General features: G+C 39.8%; 1 protein-coding gene across 1 annotated transcript in view; it reads right to left on the reverse strand.

Moving 5' to 3' along the window:
- The window catches only part of LOC124721327 (PH-interacting protein), a 264,771-nt gene that overhangs the window by 21,172 nt on the left and 222,300 nt on the right, over positions 1 to 21,299 (reverse strand). The window contains exons 21-24 of the mRNA XM_047246240.1: positions 13,147 to 13,320; positions 12,660 to 12,907; positions 12,431 to 12,582; positions 9,473 to 9,718 (exon numbers count right to left, since the gene is read on the reverse strand). Of these exons, the coding sequence (XP_047102196.1) occupies positions 9,473 to 9,718; positions 12,431 to 12,582; positions 12,660 to 12,907; positions 13,147 to 13,320 (820 nt within the window). The remainder of the gene's footprint in view (positions 1 to 9,472; positions 9,719 to 12,430; positions 12,583 to 12,659; positions 12,908 to 13,146; positions 13,321 to 21,299) is intronic.

A 21,299-nucleotide genomic window follows, 5' to 3' on the forward strand; every position in this document is an offset into this window, starting at 1 on the left:
GACGAAATTGAGTGATTACTTCTATAAATAAAGCTGAGATTACTGCATTCCATCAAAAAACAAAGAAGTCCCAAGAACGCTAGATGAGATTTCCGACAGAACTGAAATACTGCATAACTACAGTCCAATATATCTAATAATCACTCTGGGGGAACACAGCCATTCACTATTTTAAGAAAATGAAATGCCTATAGCCCTCCTTATAATCTTACTTATTTTGTAGTTAGCAGTTTTGGTGCTTCAATGTGCCACATTTAGGCCTTAGCTGATGCTGATGGAGTTATCACGATCCATATATACGATGCATCAGTGGCACATATAACTGCTCGATGCGGACTATCAGTAACTGTGATATCTCACAAACCATCAATTGTCAACTGACTGGAGAAAAAGTGGGGTGTTTGTTCATCCGCTGAGTGTGATTGCAGTGTGGAGGGGTGAGGTGGGCAAACAACAGCACAGTGTAGTTCTTTGTCCAAGCAGGCAGTCAATATTGTGTTTCTTTCTTAAAAATTGTTATTTCAATTAGTGGGAACTAAAATCAAAAATTGAAACAAGACAATGACTTGCAGTTCAATAAAGCTTGAAGTGGGAAATGTGAACACTGTGGCAAACAATAGTAATAAGTAATTTTTTTACTGAGGTTAAGGATTTGTATTTTTTATCACAACTATGATTTTATTCAACTAGCAATATTACATTACATCCGCAACCTGCCTCAGCTTTGTATGGATAGTATCTGAGGCAGGATGACTTGTCTGCTATAGCTGTAATAAATTAACTACGCACACCTTCCTCATGAATCAGTCTATCTATTAGTGAACAATGTATCAAAATCCCTACAGTAGTTCTTGTGTGAGTATAATTGAAGTTGAAGTCTTTATTCAAAAGTAATCACCAGAGGTCAGAGCAAAACTATCCCACTGTTTCACAAGCCGAAAGATTCCCTGTTTCCAGAATTACTGTGGCTGTGACGTGTGGAAGTTACAGGATGACATGTCCAGACTGTAGGGTAAATGCTCAAGCTGCTCCCAGTTGAAATTCGCCATTATATTTTGTGTGACCTTGAAGATGGGTGGACACACATTATTGTGGAGCAGAATCACTCCCTCTATGAGCGGCCCAGGCCGTTTGCTCTTGACAGACTTGCATAGGCTACAGAGTGTCTCATAACGCATGTCAGTGTTAATGTTTGTCCATGCTTGAGGAATTTGATGACTGTCAGACCTCTTGATGTCAAATAAAGATGGTGATCCTGCTTAGGGCATAGCTTTGGATTTTTTGGGGGAGGTGGTGATGCATGCCTCATCCCCTAAATGTCTTACTATGTTATCCCATTGGTTGTTACAATGTTCCATACTTTTTCATCTCAACACTCCTTATACAGGGCTATTACAAATGATTGAAGCGACTTCATAAATTCACTGTAGCTCCATTCATTGACATATGGTCACGACACACTACAGATACGCAGAAAAACTCATAAAGTTTTGTTCGGCTGAAGCCGCACTTCAGGTTTCTGCCACCAGAGCACTCAAGAGCGCAGTGAGACGAAACGGCGACAGTAGCCGATAAAGCGAACGTCGTGCTTGAAATGCACTCACATCAGTCAGTCATAACAGTGCAGCGACACTTCAGGACGAAGTTCAACAAAGATCCACCAACTGCTAACTCCATTCGGCGATGGTATGTGCAGTTTAAAGCTTCTGGATGCCTCTGTAAGGGGAAATCAACGGGTCGGCCTGCAGTGAGCGAAGAAACGGTTGAACGCGTGCGGGCAAGTTTCACGCATAGCCCGCACAAGTCGACGAATAAAGCAAGCAGGGAGCTAAACGTACCACAGCCGACGGTTTGGAAAATCTTACGGAAAAGGCTAAAGCAGAAGCCTTACCATTTACAATTGCTACAGGCCCTGACACCCGATGACAAAGTCAAACGCTTTGAATTTTCGGCGCGGTTGCAACAGCTCATGGAAGAGGATGCGTTTAGTGTGAAACTTGTTTTCAATGATGAAGCAACAATTTTTCTTAATGGTGAAGTGAACAGACACAATGTGCGAATCTGGGCGATAGAGAATCCTCATGCATTCGTGCAGCAAATTCGCAATTCACCAAAAGTTAACGTGTTTTGTGCAATCTCACGGTTTAAAGTTTACGGCCCCTTTTTCTTCTGCGAAAAAAACGTTACAGGGCACATGTATCTGGACATGCTGGAAAATTGGCTCATGCCACAACTGGAGATCGACAGCGCCGACTTCATCTTTCAACAGGATGGTGCTCCACCGCACTTCCAGCATGATGTTCGGCATTTCTTAAACAGGAGATTGGAAAACTGATGGATCGGTTGTGGTGGAGATCATGATCAGCAATTTGTCATGGCCTCCACGCTCTCCCGACTTAACCCCACGCGATTTCTTTCTGTGGTGTTATGTGAAAGATTCAGTGTTTAAACCTCCTCTACCAAGAAACGTGCCAGAACTGCGAGCTCACATCAATGATGCTTTCGAACTCATTGATGGGGACATGCTGCGCCGAGTGTGGGAGGAACTTGATTATCGGCTTGATGTCTGCCGAATCACTAAAGGGGCACATATTGAACATTTGTGAATGCCTAAAAAACTTTTTGAGTTTTTGTATGTGTGTGCAAAGCATTGTGAAAATATCTCAAATAATAAAGTTATTGTAGAGTTGTGAAATCGCTTCAATCATTTGTAATAACCCTGTATATAAAGCACTCCGTCTTCAGGCCACAAGTGGCCCATCAGGACCATCCGACCGCTGTATCATCCTCAGCTGAGGATGCGGATAGGAGGGGCTTGTGGTCAGCACACTGCTCTCCCAGTCATTATGATGGTTTTCTGTGACCGGAGCCACTACTATTCGGTTGAGTAGCTCCTCCGTTGGCATCAAGAGTCTGAGTGCACCCCGAAAAATGGAAACAGTGCATGGCGGCCCGAACGGTCACCCATCCAAGTGCCGGCCATGCCCGACAGCGTTTAACTTCTGTGATCGGATGGGATCTGGTGTATTCACTGTGGCAAGGCCGTTGCCATACTCCTTATATTTACAATGACAAATATCTCAGCTATTTTTTGATGTCTGTACCCAGTTTCTCTATAGAGCGTAAGTTTGAAAATTCCCTTTTCACACACTTCTTGCCATTTGGGTGTACTGCTATTTGTGCACAACCAATGTGTTTTGGTTTCAGAGTGGAAGTGTCACCTCTCCAGTGGGCCATAACGTGTAAATCTGTTTTTGCAGAGTGAAGACTTTATAGTAGGTGCTGGAGCCCCTCTAAGTCAAATTGCACAATTTAACTTGGATGTAAGTCACAAAATAGGGCTATGTTATGCTTTTATATTAAATGTCATCTATTTGGACAAAATTTCACTTGTAGAATACATTACATGTCACACAACATGATCAAGAGAACCTTTATTGTGGCTCATGGGACCGAGTTTTTTCCATAGTGGATAAGAGAACATGGAACCTGCTTTGATTAAGACATGCAGTGATGTACTTTGGATTCAATATCAATCACTACCCACTGCAAGAAGTCATGGCGGGCTACTGTAAATCACAGCATGCCGCCATCCTCTGGCCCTTGTGGCTGTATGTCAGGTTCTTTGGCACCCAAGAGGTAGTTAACCATGCATTGTACTGTATAACAATGTAATTTCCCTGTAAATGTTCGAGGATAAACCTGGGATTACTCCTGAAACTTCAAAGTTTCTCTTATCATTTAGTATAGTTGTTGCACTTACTAGTCATCCAGAAGATACACCCCCATAATGAAATATACATACTTCCTGGAGATGTTGCTCTGGTCAATGCAACTTTCCTTGTATGACTGGACATTTACATGTATCTTTCGCTTTGACTCACTCATTTCACCTACATAAATTGAATTAAAACACTTTGTTCCTCAGGTGAGGATGAACACACCCCACACACCATCTTTCCTCATTACCCCCTACAACCACCATGAGGCAAACACCTGTGCAGTTTATGACTTATGTCAATAAACTATATTTGCCATCATAATTGCAAAAAACTTAACAGCTACAATCAATTCTGACAGTTAAGTCATCTTCATATGCCCTGCCTTCTGGTAGTTCAGGATTCGACTGAGGACATCATCATCTATAATCTTCCATAAGCTGAATGTGACGTTGCTGATCAATCTGCAAAAGATTGCAGAACATGAAATCTCCAGGAAGATCACGGGCTACACAACGGCACGCTATCTGAAGTTGATGTAAATGTCGAAACCAGTTGGGAGAAAAAGGAAGGAGCCGTCAAGGGAGCATTCTCAAAGCGGGAAATCAGACAATAGGTCAGAATGCCAGTGTCCACAAGATAATGACCAATCTTTCCACCACTGGATTCGTCTTGAAGATTAAGCAGAACCAAAATAGGCACCTCTCAGAGCCAACTCTGACAACTGCAGGCCGAAACATTGAGGGAATTACAAGAAACAAGTGAGACATCTTATCAACACTGCCAAACAGATAAATGGGTCATATTATGCATTCAAGAAACTCACAGAGGTGGAGAAGGAAAAAAAGCTGAAATATAAGGAATGTGACTAGCTCTGGAAGCACCACAGCTCCAAATATGGCAGTGCCGTATTCACTAGACTAGACATGATCTTGACCAATGTCAATGAAACCACAAATAATGGCATTGAAATATTAACAATCAGAGGTGGAAGCTTCAGTCACATCCATGTAAAGCAACCCCTCGGCAAGCAAAGTAAAAGCTCAATGTTTCCTGGAATAATACTACATTGGAACACACAGTTAATCCAGCCTATCTGGGTGTGACATTGGATAGCTCTCAGATATATAGAAAACACTGTGCAAAGATCCATCAGTAAGTGGCCTCCAGAAATAATATTGTGCAGAAACTTGTAAACAGAAAATGGGGAGCAATACCTACTTTCCTGAGAACCACCACACAAGCACTATGCTTCTCTACAGCTGATTATGCCTGCCCAGGATGGGTCAAATCAACCTATGTGAAGAAAGTCAGCACAAGCCTTAATGAAACATATTGAACAACAATAGGGTGTATGAAGCCCGCCCCCCCCCCCCCCCCCGCCCACACACACACACACACACACACACACACACACACACACACACACACACACACCAAAGTTTACAGAGCTGCTGGTCTTGCGAGTCCCAGCTCCTGAAGAACATCTCACAAATTCATAGAGAGGCTCAGACAAACCATTGACGATCGACATACTCTCCTTGGCACCTAGTGTAAGCCTGGGTGACTTAGACCCCATAAAAGGTTCTTAAACATGGCCACTGAAGAATCCATACCTGACTATCCACCAGCACAGGTACTGCCTGGCAGCTTCACAACAAACAAACTGGGAAACATTGGTGGACTCTGAACCACATAAGAACAGGGATGGCCCCAGTGAAACAAACATGAAAAAGTGGGGTCATGGTAACATGAATGACAACAAGTGTGATTGTAGTGCTGTGTAAGAAAAAGAACACCTCCTGGCCTGTCCAAACTGTCCCTACTGATGCAACCTCAATAATAAGTGGGCCAGTGCTGGGCTAAAAGGTTTCTGGACACGAAAAAGCAAAGAAAAGATTGAGACTTTGTTTATACGATACGGAGCCTGTAGGCTTACCAGAAGCTTGGAAAACGAATGAAGATTAAAGTTTAATGACCCACCACAAGTGCAGACATTAGAGATGGAGCAGTAGGTCATATTAGGAAATGATAGGATGGAAATTGGCTGTTCACTTTTCAAAGGAACCCTTGCAGAATTTGCCTGGAGTGAGTCAGGAAAACCACAGAAAATCTATTCTAGATAGCCAGACAGAGATTTGGACCATTGTCCTCCCGAGTGCAAGTCCATTGTGTTAAACAATGCAAGATTTGGACCATTGTCCTCCTGAGTGCAAGTCCATTGTGTTAAACAATGCACCTAAAGTTTGGAAATATAGAGCTCAAGTTATAAGCAACTAAAATTTCCCATCCTAGTGGAGCTTCAATACTTGTAGTTTGAGGGCTCTACCTATGATGAGATTTTCTTTAGTTGAAACACAAGACTAAACAAGCACTCAAGCCTCAATGAGCTGCCATTCACCAGAGATGATGTGGTCACAGGTCTGCTCACGTTACCCTTCATGTGAATAAAGGAAGGAAGATCAGTGTTTAACATCCTGCCAATAACGAGGTCATCAGAGACTGAGTACAGACTGATCAGGGAAGGAAATTGCATATTCCCTTTAAATGGAATGAGCCTGGCACTTGCCTCAAGCAATTTAGAGAAATCATGGAAAACATAACTCTCGATGGCCTGATGGGAATTTGGATCACCATCCTCCATAATGTGAGTCCAGTGTCACACGACTGTACTACCTTGCTCAGCCTTGCATGTAAGTGACATTCTTAAGCTTCAGGAGTTTCGACAATGTTGATGGAAGCTTTGGTATTTTAAGACACATTACAGTGGTTTCCGGCTACCTCAAAATGACATCATATTCTAGAGATTCTAGAGATTGTTGTCATATGAACAATTTAACTGGAACATTGAGTGGAGATTGGAGGTGAAAATTGATAGTGAGTGATCTGAAAAGAGGCTGTATCACACTATAAAAGGACAATCATGCACTGGGCTCAAAATAAGTATGAGAGAAACAGGTCATAAGGAATTTTGTGAATCTTACATTCAGCTTGGTGAAGAGTGGTCCTGAGTAACTTGTGGAGCTCTCGTATCGGGTAAATCATGAGGCAGGATGTGTTGTGGGGTATGAAGTGAAAGCCTGGTTGAGTGTTAAGTGTACCAGAGTAAGTCTGAGTGAACTGTGTTATTAATGGGAGAGATGTCTAAGGATATCTTCATACAGAAGCAGTAAGTGTAGAGCAACAAGCGAGAGTTAGGCCTAAGAGGTGTGTCCCAATTCCCAAATGTAACCACAATTTCAAGTTCTCTTCCACGAGATAATTAGGAAGATACTGCGCAAAAATTATACATCAACTTTACATGTTTCTGATTGGAATAAATGCAGTATTATGCATAGGATATCTGAAATAGGCAACATGAGCAATAAAATTATTCTGCAAACTTACCCTTGGTAGAGTGATTTTCTACCAATTTATCTTCAAAATTTTATCCATTTTGTTACATAGGGAACTGAAGAAAGTTTAGGTCGTTACATGAACTGATAAACAGTACATGAATACAGACAGAAAAATCTGATTCACTGTATGAATATGCCAATTTGTTGAGATGGTCAGAGTGATATCAGCACTGAAAATACTTGTAGAGGAACTTAACCCTATTGTATGGGTAATAGCGAGGCTGGCTGTGCTAATTTAACAAGTGAATGTGGCTTCATAGAGGAAAGAAGTGGATGTGGTATGGTGACCAAAGTAAAATTTCATTCAATATCGCTTCATGAAGTATTTAAGGCTTGATAAGTTGAACACACATTTACCTCTTGAGGGAAATTGATAGCTACATAGCGACTATGTTAGGAAGAGGAGGAGAAACATCACAATGTTTGAATACAATGAAAATTCTGCACAACCTGGAAGACAGTTACCAATTTGTTTAGTTGGTATGAAACATTCAATTTGTACACACAGTACACAATTACATGAATGACAATGTGCTTCAGGAGAAACAGTTGCTAGACCTAACATGAATCATAAATTGAGATCCAAAACATCTGAAATGCCTGAATTTAAACCATGCACAGATTAACACAGGAAATGTGGGTTTTCTTAGCAAATTTCATCAATGAAATCTTCGAGTTGTCAGATGGTGATGTCTTGTTGCAACATTTCAACGAGTCTCCTACACTATATCTTCAGGCGAAGTGTTAGGTTCATCCACTTCATTTTTTATAGCTTCTGGCCCACAGACTCCTCTGCCAAGGGCATAAAAGGTGTGCATTTGTGTGCTTCCAAAAAAAGATGTCATAGTCAGTGATGGTACGGCCTCCCAGCAAGGCAGTGGGAGGTCCGGATGTCGAGTGCTCAAGCTTTCTGTCTATTCCCCGCAATGCCTCTGTTGCTTTCACATTAGTGTATTCCTGATGTAATTTTGCTTACACCACATCTCATGTCGAGCTTAGTTGTAAAGTGATGTCCTGGTTGACAAGATAATCATGCACTCATATTTCCACTGTCTCTTTTATGACTGAAATCCAAAAACCACTGGCATGGCACAGCACCTTTGTCTGTTCAAAAACAAACACATATCCTTCAGGTTTGTTTTAGTCAGGAACAGCGAGCTCCATGACTGTATTAATGAGACCCAGGATAGGAGGAATTGCAGCATCAGTCATAAATCGATCTGCAATAACCCAATTAAAAATCTACAACTGATACTGCTATTCCTCCTACTTTAAAACATATGTCCTTTATTGATTCTGTGCTCTGCCATTGCAGACTTGGTTTAACTGAAGTGAATACTCCTCATGTTCTGAACAGTCCTGCAAGATGTATCTCTGCATCTGGCCAATGTATTGCGTGCCACACTCAAAACTCAAACCGTAGACACCATGAATCTGTAAGTCCTACTTGGTCTTTGAGTAATACAAGAATTTTGTTGATTTTAACCATTGAGGGGGCTAAAATTTTATGTTGTACTTCTCCATTATCCAGGCAATTTTGGCTGTGGGCAGCTCTGTGTACAGAAGGAATGCCAAGCACTTTGTTTCTTCTCCTGGATTGTTTTCTTTTTTCTTCTTGTTCAGCTGAAGAGCACATCTTATTTGTGTCTCCGTATAGTCATTCTTGTGAAAGTTTTCACGCTAATGCTGTAATTCTGCAAGTGGACTTTCCCTGTCATATATGTTTCTCACTCTGTGTACATCAGTGGTGAGTACAGATTTGGATTGCACTGGATAGTGGCAGCTATTGGCATTTATGTACAGGTCCATGTGCTTCTTCTTCCTGTAGACTGAGGCATCCATTTGCTTCCACCTCCATGGTGAACCTGACATTTTCATGTATGCAGTTAAGATGACACAGGAATTCTTGCAGGTTTTCTTCACCATGTGGCCAAACGACAAATGTCTTGCACATTTCTATAGAATGCATTTGGTTTCAGGTGTGCAGTTTCGAAAGCTGTTCCCTCTAAGCATTCTACATATAGGTTAGCGACACCTGCACTTTGAGAAACTCATTGAAACATTGTGAAGAGATGGCACCATGATTACGCTGATAACCTGAGAAGACATTGTCAGCTGAATAAATTGAACACACACTACTACACTAAAATTAACACATTATCATTTCTAGGGTCATCTGACTAAACACTTAATTTCATGATCATACACTAGTCACAGTTTCCACATCCGCTTCTTCTGTGGACGATTTCTAGCAGTTAAATTATTTTAAATCATGTCAACATTACAAAATAAAATTGTGGCACAGTTAAAAATTGAACCCAAATCAAATTTATCTTACTTAGATCCGAAACTCACCTGAAAGGCGCTGAGTCCCCACACTGCCACAACATTTCAAGCAGCTGACGACACTCTCCCTGCCAATCTTTTTGTTTACTGCTTCTTAACATAGCCAAGTTTCTTTTTAATGTTAAGCGATTTGACCTTCTGCGGCCATTACTTGGACCTGGTTCATTCAGATCCACCTCATATTCAGAATCTGATGATTGATATGCATCCAGCAGTTGATGATAAAGTGCTGGTACATTGATGAAGTTTCGATCTCTGGTAAAAAATCAAGACATTTAAAATCAATGGAAGTGCATTGCTTCACTTATATTAATGCATAATACACCAAATCTTTTTAAATAATTTCTGTTGTTAGTTCCTATAATGAATATAGGTGTTATGTACTAAACACACTAGCGAATTTTGTTTCCTTTAAATTTTAGTTCCTATACTCTTGAAGTTTGTTATTTTTAAGTTTCAGAGAACTTACTCTAGACCTGTTACTTTATGGACACAAATTGTGATGATACTGTTGTTCAAATGCCACTAATCTCAAAAATCTAAATCATACAAATTGAAAAGAAATAACAATATTTAACATCCTTATGCTTGGCAAACTTAATTTTATTTTTGGCCATTTCAGTACTGTAATTTTGACACTAGGTATGAAACACTGCACCACAGTAACTATTATTTTTGTTATCCAGTGCTGCAACAGATATTTGAAAATGATCTGTCACCATTTTTGTGATATGTAATAATCAATATTAGGCTTCTGAAACATACTAAAACTCCAACACTGTGCTAAATGCTATCACATTACAATAAAAGATAGAAAATTCAAGATATGTCAGTATAAATGCTTCAATGCCATTTATTTCATTCATAAATAATGGCATCATCATGACTTTGACTGATAATTAAACAGAAATAAAATAATCTTCTGAGTCAGTTACTTGGTTAAGGTATCATTATGTGTTTGCATCATCCACAACACCACCTCCAAGAGGTACAAGTGCGGAGAACAGACACCTTTTCACAGGAGTGTGTTTCAAGAGAAATTGTTTACGCTTTATCTTCTGTTGGCGATGAAAACATATTTTTTCCTCAGGAACAGCACTGCTTAAGTTAAAAACAGAGTTAACATAAGAATGATGTGTTCTTAACATGTAAAATGGTACCAAAGAAATGCTGCATACTGCTATTTGTTGTGTGTGTTCTTTAAACAGCAGTTTGTAGCATCTATTTCGTTCCACTTTACCTGTAACTACATATTGTTCTTCTTTTGTTTCTCCCTAGTTTGGGGTATGTTAACTAAATCAGTTTTTGATGTTCTGTGCCTTTCTATATGCCCAGTATTGTTTCAATCTTTCTAATCTTGCTTTCCTTTCTTCTTCGGAGATTTGAATTGTTCGTTTCATTTTGACTTGAAACCTCTCATCTTAAGTTATTTTTTGCAGTTTTATCCATTTATTTATTTTTACATAAACAGATATATAAGGTTTCAACAAATTCTAGCTTCTTTTGGATGAATCAACATTGGAGAAACGAGTGGCATACTAGTCTGAGATAACATCTATGCTAAAATCAGTGTCTCAAATTGATGGCATGACAACTTGAAATGTCTAGTGTCAGTAAGGTTTATCTTTCTCCCTTCCCGAATAAGTTCTGAGTGTTGTTTCTGAACTGGAAGACAAAAATGTTTTCCCCAATATGATCTGATTGGGGAAACATAGGTTATCCTCATGAATCAAACATAAGCCAAATAGCAAAACATGGAAGGAAAGATTAGTGTTTCAGATCCCATCAACTATGAATTATTAGAGGCAGAGCATAAGATAAGGTCAAGAAGGGCAGGGAAAGAAATCAGCAACATCCTTTTCAAAAGTAGCATCCTGGCATTTCCTTTGAGCGATAAAGGAAAATCAGGAATATCTAAATCTGACACTCGAGATATGTGCATAATTATATCCATAATTCTGGAACTGTTCCATTTTTACCTCTTACAGACTAATTTTCACTTTTTCACTGAATGTTTTGCCACTAGCCAACTCAATTTTTCTATATCAAGCCATTGCTCAATTGAGGCTATTAACAATTTGATATCACTATTGCACTGTGTAACTAGAATGTGGCAAAAATTCAGTTAAACAGCATTAATCATCCATCATATTCGCTCTTCAATATATTATTTCCCACTGTTTAGAGAACTTAATGGCTAATTTATAACATACTTCGAAGGACAATTCACATTAACATTTTTCATCAAAAAGTAAAATAGAGTGGCAAGAACATCCATAACACAATGTGGAATTGACTGTAGGACTGGCCACCAATCTGTGTAGCTGTTGTGCAGTGAGGTTTGCTCAGTCCATGGGCATAGCACAATGTCCAGCCAAAGGGTTGAGTTGAATGCAACATGATGCACAAGAGAATAATTAACACAGGAAAAAGGACACTTAGCTGCCAGTTTAGGGATCCCACTTTACACTATTTACACAAGATTTGACAGAAACTGATGGACGGTGAGTAATGGTTACTGATACTTTTTTCTTTAAATCAGCTAAATAATTATGGTGTACTGTACCACAAAGATTAAACATTAGTTTTTATCTACATTGCAGACTTTTACATGTGTTTGTGACAAATATATAATATTTTCAGTTGATGAAAGGAACTTAATACAATCTCGATTCTCTTACAATACCATTTCATCCAGTTTCACGTATCTCAATTGAACAATAAATGCAGCATATTTTGAATAAATGGTGATAACAACTGACATAGGATGAAGCTGATTAATCAAGATAGGGATTGAGAGGCTGTCCTGAATTGCCTAGACACAGACATACTGGTCTATATGTGGAGTTCGTGAATTTAATAGGATTCCATAAATAGTGTAAAAGCAGCACGGTCACTACTGGTTCCCAGAGCATACTCAAACATAAGTTTGTGGATTAAATTATGACAGATTATTTTCATACTTACTTGATAACTCTCAGACACAAATCAGTAACAATACGAGCTTTTTTAACTATCTGACTTCCTGGCTCATTAAACTTTTCAGCATTTGTAGCTATATACCTAACATCAAACTGTGCCGATGTAACGCGACGATAAAACCGATTTTCAAATCTTCCCTGGAAAAAGAAAGATACATAGTAATAAAAATCATTTTCTGTTCTAACTCATACATGTGAAGCTATTAACTGCTTACCTTGATTGTTGATAAGTCAATTGGATATTCTACAACGTATGCATATGAGGGATACTGGTTGAGATCCACTGGGGCAATGAAGGGTTCTGCAATAGAGAGACTCATTACTTGATCTAGACCAGCAAGGATACGTCTACATGCAGCATCCCTGTCACCCATAGGCCATTCTTCAGGCTGAGGCTGATAAAGTGTTGCTTGAATTTCCTGTGGTAATACAGGTACAGCTCCACCAGTGATTCGTGGGAGACCTATAAGAGAGAGATACCGCAAATGAATGACGCTATGACTATAGAGATTTTATTAAAAAGTTTGGAACAAAGCAACACAAATTACATAAAATTATCTGGTAGTGAGGCTCACTAAACGAGTTGCGTCAAAGCAATACACAAGTCAAAAATCCAGAAAACAACAAGGTGCAATTTTCAACTTTTAAATTTAAATAAGAATGTGAACAAAAATTATGTTAATGCTGAGACAGTTTGCTTACGATCTTCATTAATTGGCTCCAGATCCCAAGGGCTCATGTGTTCATATTCTCCATTGTCCCATCTTACTTTGTAGCACATAAAATGTGAATCAGGAAATTCTTGTTCCAGTGGACTCTGTGATTCTATGACACCCATCCACCAACTGTCATCAATCATGCAACGGAAACGATCACCTAATAAACCAAAACCCAATGAAAAAATGGGGAAAATGAAATTACTAGTAATTATTAAAGCATACCAGACACACCGCTATTTACGAACTTAAAGTAACAAATAATTTCAGTGTAATGCAACAAACGTATTTTTCTACATTTTCAAAATGGGAGGAAATACAATAATTTTACCCTTACTTTCATATAAGTGAAATCTAATCTCTAAAATACTCAGAGCTAATTTGATCAGGCAACATCATGTAGTGTGGAAATCACAGTTGAACTTTCTTTTTGTACCTTCACAATAACAATATCTTGGAATTATTTTATTGCAATGATTTATTGTGTTTTCAAGTATATGGTAAACCAACAGGAATGCCATCACAAATTACATGGGGAATTTACAGGCAGTAGTTGAGTGATATAAATTTGTTGAGAGGTAGAGTATCACTCACGGAAGGTGATGACATAGGGGATCCAGCAACTGCATTTTCAAGGGGCAGGAAATTAGGAGTGGTTTATGAAAAATATGTAGTGAGATAGGAAATACAGGGTTTTCAGTCACCAAAAATTCCAGGAACTATGAGCAAACATCTTTGTGCAAAGAAAATCTGTTGTCTGTGAATGCATCCAACACATCACTGACAGACACGAGGAAGTAAAGGTTGAGTGATGTAGAGAAATTGAGCATGTTTTGATGAAGCATTTGCTCTTTATAAGAAAGAATTATAGGCAAAAGATATGGATATCTCAATATGACCCTGAAATGAACCATCAGGCAGTTGTTTGGGCTACCTAAGTACCAAATCCCTTCTGAACTTTTAGTATCCCAGGAGATCAGATAATTGCAACAGCCTTCACATTATTCTCTGCTTTATGTCAAAGGACTGCTCCAGCAACTTTGGTATGCCATGATTTGTCTGCTCTAAGATTGTAGTACTCCAGATGAAAAAGGTAACAATTGAACTCCAGGCCTTGTTGCAAAAACATGTCACTGCCTCTCCCCATACCCTCATGATGACACTGGTGTTCAATTAGACCTCAGTAAGGAAGGAAAGGTTGAATTTTCCAAGCTCAACAATAGTAAGGATGGAAAATAATTCATTTGGGGAAAGAAGAGGGAATGAATTGCCCATGGCTTTCTCAGAGGAATCAATCTAGCATCAAGTTTACATAATTTGGAGGGAAGCATTACTGATTGTAAATCCTAACTAGAAGAGTCCCATAGGGATGTGAACGTCACTAACTCAAGACCCACCACCCTCCCCCTTCAAATTGTGGACCTCACCACAGTGGAGTGGCTTGCATGTCTCAATGGTACATAAGCCATACAGTACGTGCAGAGAGGCTAGACTAACATATTGTTCCTGAGGGAGAGTAGCAGCCTCTTCAGTTGCTGCATGGGGAATGGTCTAGATGAATGACTGATCTGACCTTGTAAGATGCTGGCCTTGCAAATGGTTGAAAGATATAGGTACCATATTTTGTGATGAAATGAAGCTTTACTGCATGGTTTAATGAGCGTGGCATCTCTTAGGTAAAATATTCCATAGATAAAGTAGTCCCCCATCTGGCTATCCAAGTAGAAGGATGGAAGGAAGAAAAGAAGATTAGAGCTGAACATCCTATTGACAAAGAGGCAGCAGAGTACTTGGGAAGTGAACACGAGTGTCATTTATGCTACGTGATTGTTTGAATTGCTCTGATGAACACTCAGCAGTTGACACACAGAGAGTGAAATCAGATCATGTACAAAGTAAAGACACTTCCACTGACAAATTTTTAAGAGAATATTGCTGAAGCATTTGTAACAAAGTTCAAAAATTCACTTTTCTCCAGGAAACTTGTCTGCACTCAAATTATACTCGGAACCAAGAGCTGGAGGCAACCCAATGCAGGAAGCACTGAAATATTTAATGAGGCATGCAATTTATATCAAAGAGGCAGATTAGATGCCATTGGTAGTGTTCACTGCAGCTGACAAAAATACTGTATGTATCAAGGTCAAAATTTAGTCTGACTGCAAAGTCACCTGAATGCGAGTAACCAACCTAGGTAAACTCAAGTTGATGGTTGGATGTTATTAGCGGCCACCTTATTCCACAGTAACAGTTGTCAAATCTTTCCAAGGAAGTCTAGATTCAGTATGGCAGAAGTACCCCAATCATGAAATACGAGTTGGAGGTGACTTTAACCTACAGAATATAGACTAGGATACCTATGGATTCATTGCAGGTGGTATGGACAAATAATCTTGTGAAGTACTACAAACAGGCCTGACCTTATCAACAGTGTCAGTATAGAGACAAGGATTAGTGATTAAGAGGATATAATACTGATGATGGCTACTAGAGTTCACAAATCCACTAAGAAGGCTAGGAGAGAATTTATGCTAGAGAAAGCAGGTAAGCAGCTGTCAGCATTCTACCGAAGACAATGAATGGACATCATTTAGTCCCAATATAATCAACCTGGTGGAATTATGGGCTAAGGTTACACTGTTTGTAAATCACACTCCAGAGAAGTACACTATCTAATCAAAAGTATCTGGACACTCCTATGCAATGCAGAAGTGGCCACTCGATGTCACGAGAGACCAGTATCAAACGAGATGGGGAGAACTGTGTTGTCAGTAGAGAAGCATTAACAGCAGAATGGGTCGGTCAGGAGCACTCGGTAACTGCAATAATGGACTAGTCATTGGATGTCACCTGAGTAACAAATCCACCATGGACATTCCAACCCTTCTAGAGGTGCCCAGTTTGACTGTTGGTGGCATGACTGAAGGAGAAACTTGATGGAACAACCATAGATAAACTCAGACCAGGTAGATGTCATGCAATGATGTACAGACTTTATAAAGGATTGCTGAGGATGGTTGTAAATAATCACAGGAAATCAATCGAAGAACTCACTAGTGAGTAACAAAATGGTACCAGCAGTCTGTCTAACACAATGACTGTGCATAAGGAGTTAAAAACAATGAGGTACGATGGTCAACAGTTTCTCATAAGCCATAAATTTCTGTAGTCAGTGCTATGTAACACTTGCGGTGGTGTAGAATGTAACGCCATTTGACAGTGGATGACTGGAAATTAGTGATTTAAATTGATGAATCACAATGTATACAGTGGCAGTCTGATGGAAGAGTTTGTGTCTGTCAAATGCATGGAGAATATTACTTACCATCATGTGTAGCGTCAACTGTGACATACGGAGTAGGTGGTGGTGTTACAGTATTGGGTGTTCATCAAGGTTAGGGTGTGGTCCCCTTACTGCACTTAAGGAAACGTTAAATGCAGAAGGATACGAGCTCATTTTACAGCACAGTGTACTGGGCACAACAGAGGAACAGTTTGAAGAATGTTGATTGATTGTATCCGCACCACACACATCCTGTCATAAAGGAGCATCTGTGAGGCAATTCTTTGTGGAGAACAACATTCCTGAAATGGTGTGACCTGCACAGAGTCTTTTCCTGAACCTAATGGAAAATAGAACATATTTTGGATGAGTTAGAACATTTACTTCACTCCAGACCCAGGAAAGTGGCAGAGTGAAGAAGGATTGCAGAGGGAGATTAAGACTTGACTACAATAAGCAGTTTCAATTATATGTAGTCTGCAGCAATTGTGCAGACATGAAGAGGCATGCACTAGTGTGGAGAGCTGCATCACAAACCAAACATGAAACTAGAAAAAAACAACAACAATGCAAGACCCAAGTTCACTGTCTTATACACTGCCCCACCTTAGTCAGTCAGTCAGGTCTCAGGAACCAAAATTGTCAGTCATCTGCTTGATACCCCATATCAGGTTGTGTAGAGTTAACAGAGATTTCTGCCATCTCCTTTATCTTGAAAGTTAAGCCATGGTACCTTCTCTATAATGCACATAATGAATTGTTGAGACTCACAAGTACAGTTTGTTCAGAGCTCATGATAATAAAACACTGGTGGAGCTGATCAGTTTCAGTTTGGGAATGCTGTGTTCACAAGAGTCTGAACTTCTGTGAGTCGAGGCCAAGCTCCTGGATATGTCTATGATTTGCAGCATCAGAAAGGCAGATGTAATCAGTACTACTGACATTGTGATCAGTGGTGTCCTGAAGCCATAACACACGAGAGCTGGGAAAAGAGCAACAATGACAGACTTGGAGGTGAAACCTGAGTAGTAAGTACCTAAAATGTAAGGCTCATACAGAATTGCTAACATCAACTGCAAAACAGATTACATCCATAATACATTTCTTAACAACAGCACTTAACCTAAGGAAAAAAAAATCCCTTTAATTCTGGCCCAGCTCAACAACCTTTAACTCTTCCTACTAAAAGAATTTCTTTTTATCTTTAAAGTCCTTGAAATAGTGATGGAATTAAAGATTACAACTAATAGTACTTAAGATAGTCCTATGATAACACTGCTATGAGAACTCCTAATTGTTTCATATTTGGAGTAGGCTCTGTGTTAGCCATGTAAATATTCACGATATTCAGCCCTCTGCCACTCAAGAAACTTGCTAAAGGTGATCTCAAGGGCTTGTGCATGGAATCTAAATTTCACTTTACCCTATCTTTCTTTCTTAGCTTGTTATAGTCATTAGTGTCATATACTGGAGAATAAGGATGGAAGAATCTGTTTACATGTCCTACTGACAATAAAGTCAGAGAGAGAGAGAGAGAGAGAGAGAGAGAGAGAGAGAGAGAGAGAGAGACTATGTTCTATGTGAACTGAGGGGACCTAGAAACAACGGAGAGGCTCCATCCATGCTGTAGCCACAGTGGTCCACAACCCCACAATGACTACCGCAGTCCACTGCACCCCTCTGCCGCCCCACACCAAACCCAGGGTTATTGTGCGGTTCGGCCCCCTAGTTGCTAGTGCAACCTATTCTTGAGTACTGCTCAAGTATTTGGGATGCACACCAGGTTCGATTAAAGGGACACATGGAGGCAATTTACAGGCAGGCTTGTAAATTTGTTACTGGCAGGTTCAAACAACACACAAGTATTATTGAGATGCTTCAGGAACTGAAATGGGAATCCCAGAGGGAAGGCGACATTCTTTTCAAGGAACACTACTGAGAAAATTTAGAGAAATGGCATTTAAAACTGAGCAAAGAATGATTCTACTGTCCCCAACATACATTTTGTCTAAGGATTATGAAAATAAGGTAAGAGAAATCACGGCTCATGTGGAGGCATACAGAAAGTCATTTTTCCCTCACTGTATTTGTGAGTGGAACAGGAAAGGAAAGTAAAGAAAAGAAAAGGATATGACTAGTAGTCGTACAGGTTACCCTCCACCATGCATAGTACAGTGGCTTGCAAATTCTATTTGTAGATGTAGATGAATTAATACAAATCAAGGTCAGGAGGGTGGTAAGAACCAATGACATGTTGTAAGACCAGTTCCCATCTGCGGAGTTCTGAGAAACTGGGGTCTGGCAGAAGACTCCAGTTAGCATTTATGGTGAAACAGGCACCAAGATCATGACTTGTCATGTCGTAGATCATGCCAATGTAAAAGGCCAAACAGTGCTTACATAACAGCTGGTACACGACATCTGTTATTTTACAGCTGGGTCTCCCTTTGATAGTTTACATTTTGCCATTTATGGGACTGGTATAGGTGATGGTAGGAGGGTGCACAGGGCAAGTCTTACAGCAGGGCCAGTCATAGAGGTAGGAGCCATGGGGTAGGGAAATGGGTGCAGAAGCAGCACAGGGTCTAACAAGGACATTGTGGAGATTGGGAGGAGGGGGGGGGGGGGGGGTTGAAAGCTACTCTAGGTGTGGTGAGCAATGAACCTAATTTCAGGGCATGATTTTAGGAAGTTATGGCCTCACAGAAGTGGCTGATTAACACATACAAGACCAGGGTAATATTGAGTGACAAGAGGTGTGCTCCAAAGCTGTTTTTTGGAGAGATCAGCAGTACCAGAATTAGGTGTGATGGCCTGCGAAATATGCTTTTGAACTAGGCAGATGTGGTAATTATGTCCAGTGAAGGCTGAGGTGACAATGGTGGTGTACTGCTGTAAAGAGTCTGCTTCAGAACAAATACATCTACCTCAAATACCAATGCTCTATGGGAGGGAGCATTTGACGTGGAATGGACAGCAACATTCAAAATGTAAGTACTCTTTATTGTTAGTAGGTTTAATGTGAACAGAAATGTGTAGCTGACCCTTGGTGGGATGAGGTCAAAATCAAGAATGTAGCAGGGGACTCAGAATAGGATCATGTGAATTTTAATTGGGAGAACGTATTTAAAGATTTCAAAAATTTTAAAAGGTGTGCCTTACAATGAATCCATATGGCAAAGATGTCATCAATGTATCTAAACCAAACCAGGGGCTGAAGGCTTATGAGTCCCAGGAAAGCCCCCTCCAAGTAACCCCTGGAAAGGTTGGGAAAGGAAGGAGGTATCATGATTCCCGTGGCAGTGTCCCTGATCTGTTTGTATGTCTGATCCTCAAAGGTAAAGTAGTTCCTAGCAAGTATACAGGGTGTACCGGTATGAAATGAGCGTTCTTTTTTTTTTTTTTTTTTTGTGAAAATGAAACAGTAATTTTGAATTGAAAAGTAAAAAAATTTATTCAAAGTATTGACCATTGCTTTCTACACATTTTGACCACCTTTCTGGCAATTTGTGGACACCACGCCAATAGAAATGTTTGTCTTTTGAAGCAAACCAATCAGACACCCAATTTTCAACTTCTTCGTAGGAATCAAAGTCTTCATCAGCCAATGGGTGTCCCATTGATGAAAACAAATGGTAATCGGAAGGGGCCATGTCTGGTGAATACGGCGGGTGGGGTAGCAGCTCCCAGCCAAGTGTTTTGATTGTATCCTGAACCAGTTTTGCTTTGTGTGCAGGTGCATTGTCATGTAAAAAAAAAATTACTTTGCCATGTCTTCTGGCCCATTTTGGTCTTTTTTTGATCAATGCATAGTTCAAATTGATCATTTGTAGTCTGTAGCGATTAGTATTCACAGTTTCACCAGGTTTTAGCAGCTCATGATCCCACCAAACACAGAGCATTGTCTTCTTGCCGAATCGATCTAGTTTTGCAGTCAATGTTGATGGTTGTCCCAGATTAACCCATGATTTTTCCCATTTATGATTCTTAAAATAAATCCATTTTTCATTGTCAGTAACAATTCGATGCAAAATTGATTTTCTTTCATGTCTTTTAAGCAAAATTTGACAAATGGTTTTTCGGTTTTCCATCTGTCTTTCATTCAATTCATGTGACACCCATTTTCCACTCTTTTGGATCTTTCCCATAGCTTTCAAATGGTCAGAAATTGTTTGTTGTGCAACATTTAGCATTGCTGCCATTTGCTTCTGACTCAAAGTATCACCTTCATCCAATATTGCTTGCAATTCAGCGTCTTCGAACTTTTTTGGTGGTCTTCCACGTTCTTCATTTCTTACATCAAAATCATTATTACTGAACCGTTGAAACCATCTTTTGCATGTTGCTTCCAATAGAGCATGATCACCATATGCCTTGACAAGCATTTGATGTTACTCTGCAGCACTTTTATTCAAATGAAAACAAAAAATTAATGCTTTCTGCAAATCATCACTTTCTGGTACAAAATTCGTTCACAACAAATGTTCCCTATAGACACTTTGTATCTTAACACTCATTTCATACCGGTACACCTGGTAAATATGATCAAGATGAGCAGGAACAACATCAGAGGTTTGGAATCAGGTGAATGCTGACTGAGAAAATGTTTACAGGCAGACTGTCCATGCAGCGTATGGTCGATGTTGGTATAGTAGCAGGTGTCGATCAACTAAGGTACATATACATTTGGTGGGTGCTTTGAAGCCACCAACTATGGACAGCAAGAGCTACTGTGATGTGGGTCATAGGAAGAAAGTGGAGGGTGGGGATGTGTGGTTTGGGTGGGGTAAGAAGTTCTATGGATTGACGTATTTGTCCTTGTGAGTGTCCTAAGGTTTTAAGGAGGGACTGTATGG

This window comes from Schistocerca piceifrons, chromosome X (assembly GCF_021461385.2).
Source record: "Schistocerca piceifrons isolate TAMUIC-IGC-003096 chromosome X, iqSchPice1.1, whole genome shotgun sequence".
Classification (NCBI taxonomy): domain Eukaryota; kingdom Metazoa; phylum Arthropoda; class Insecta; order Orthoptera; family Acrididae; genus Schistocerca; species Schistocerca piceifrons.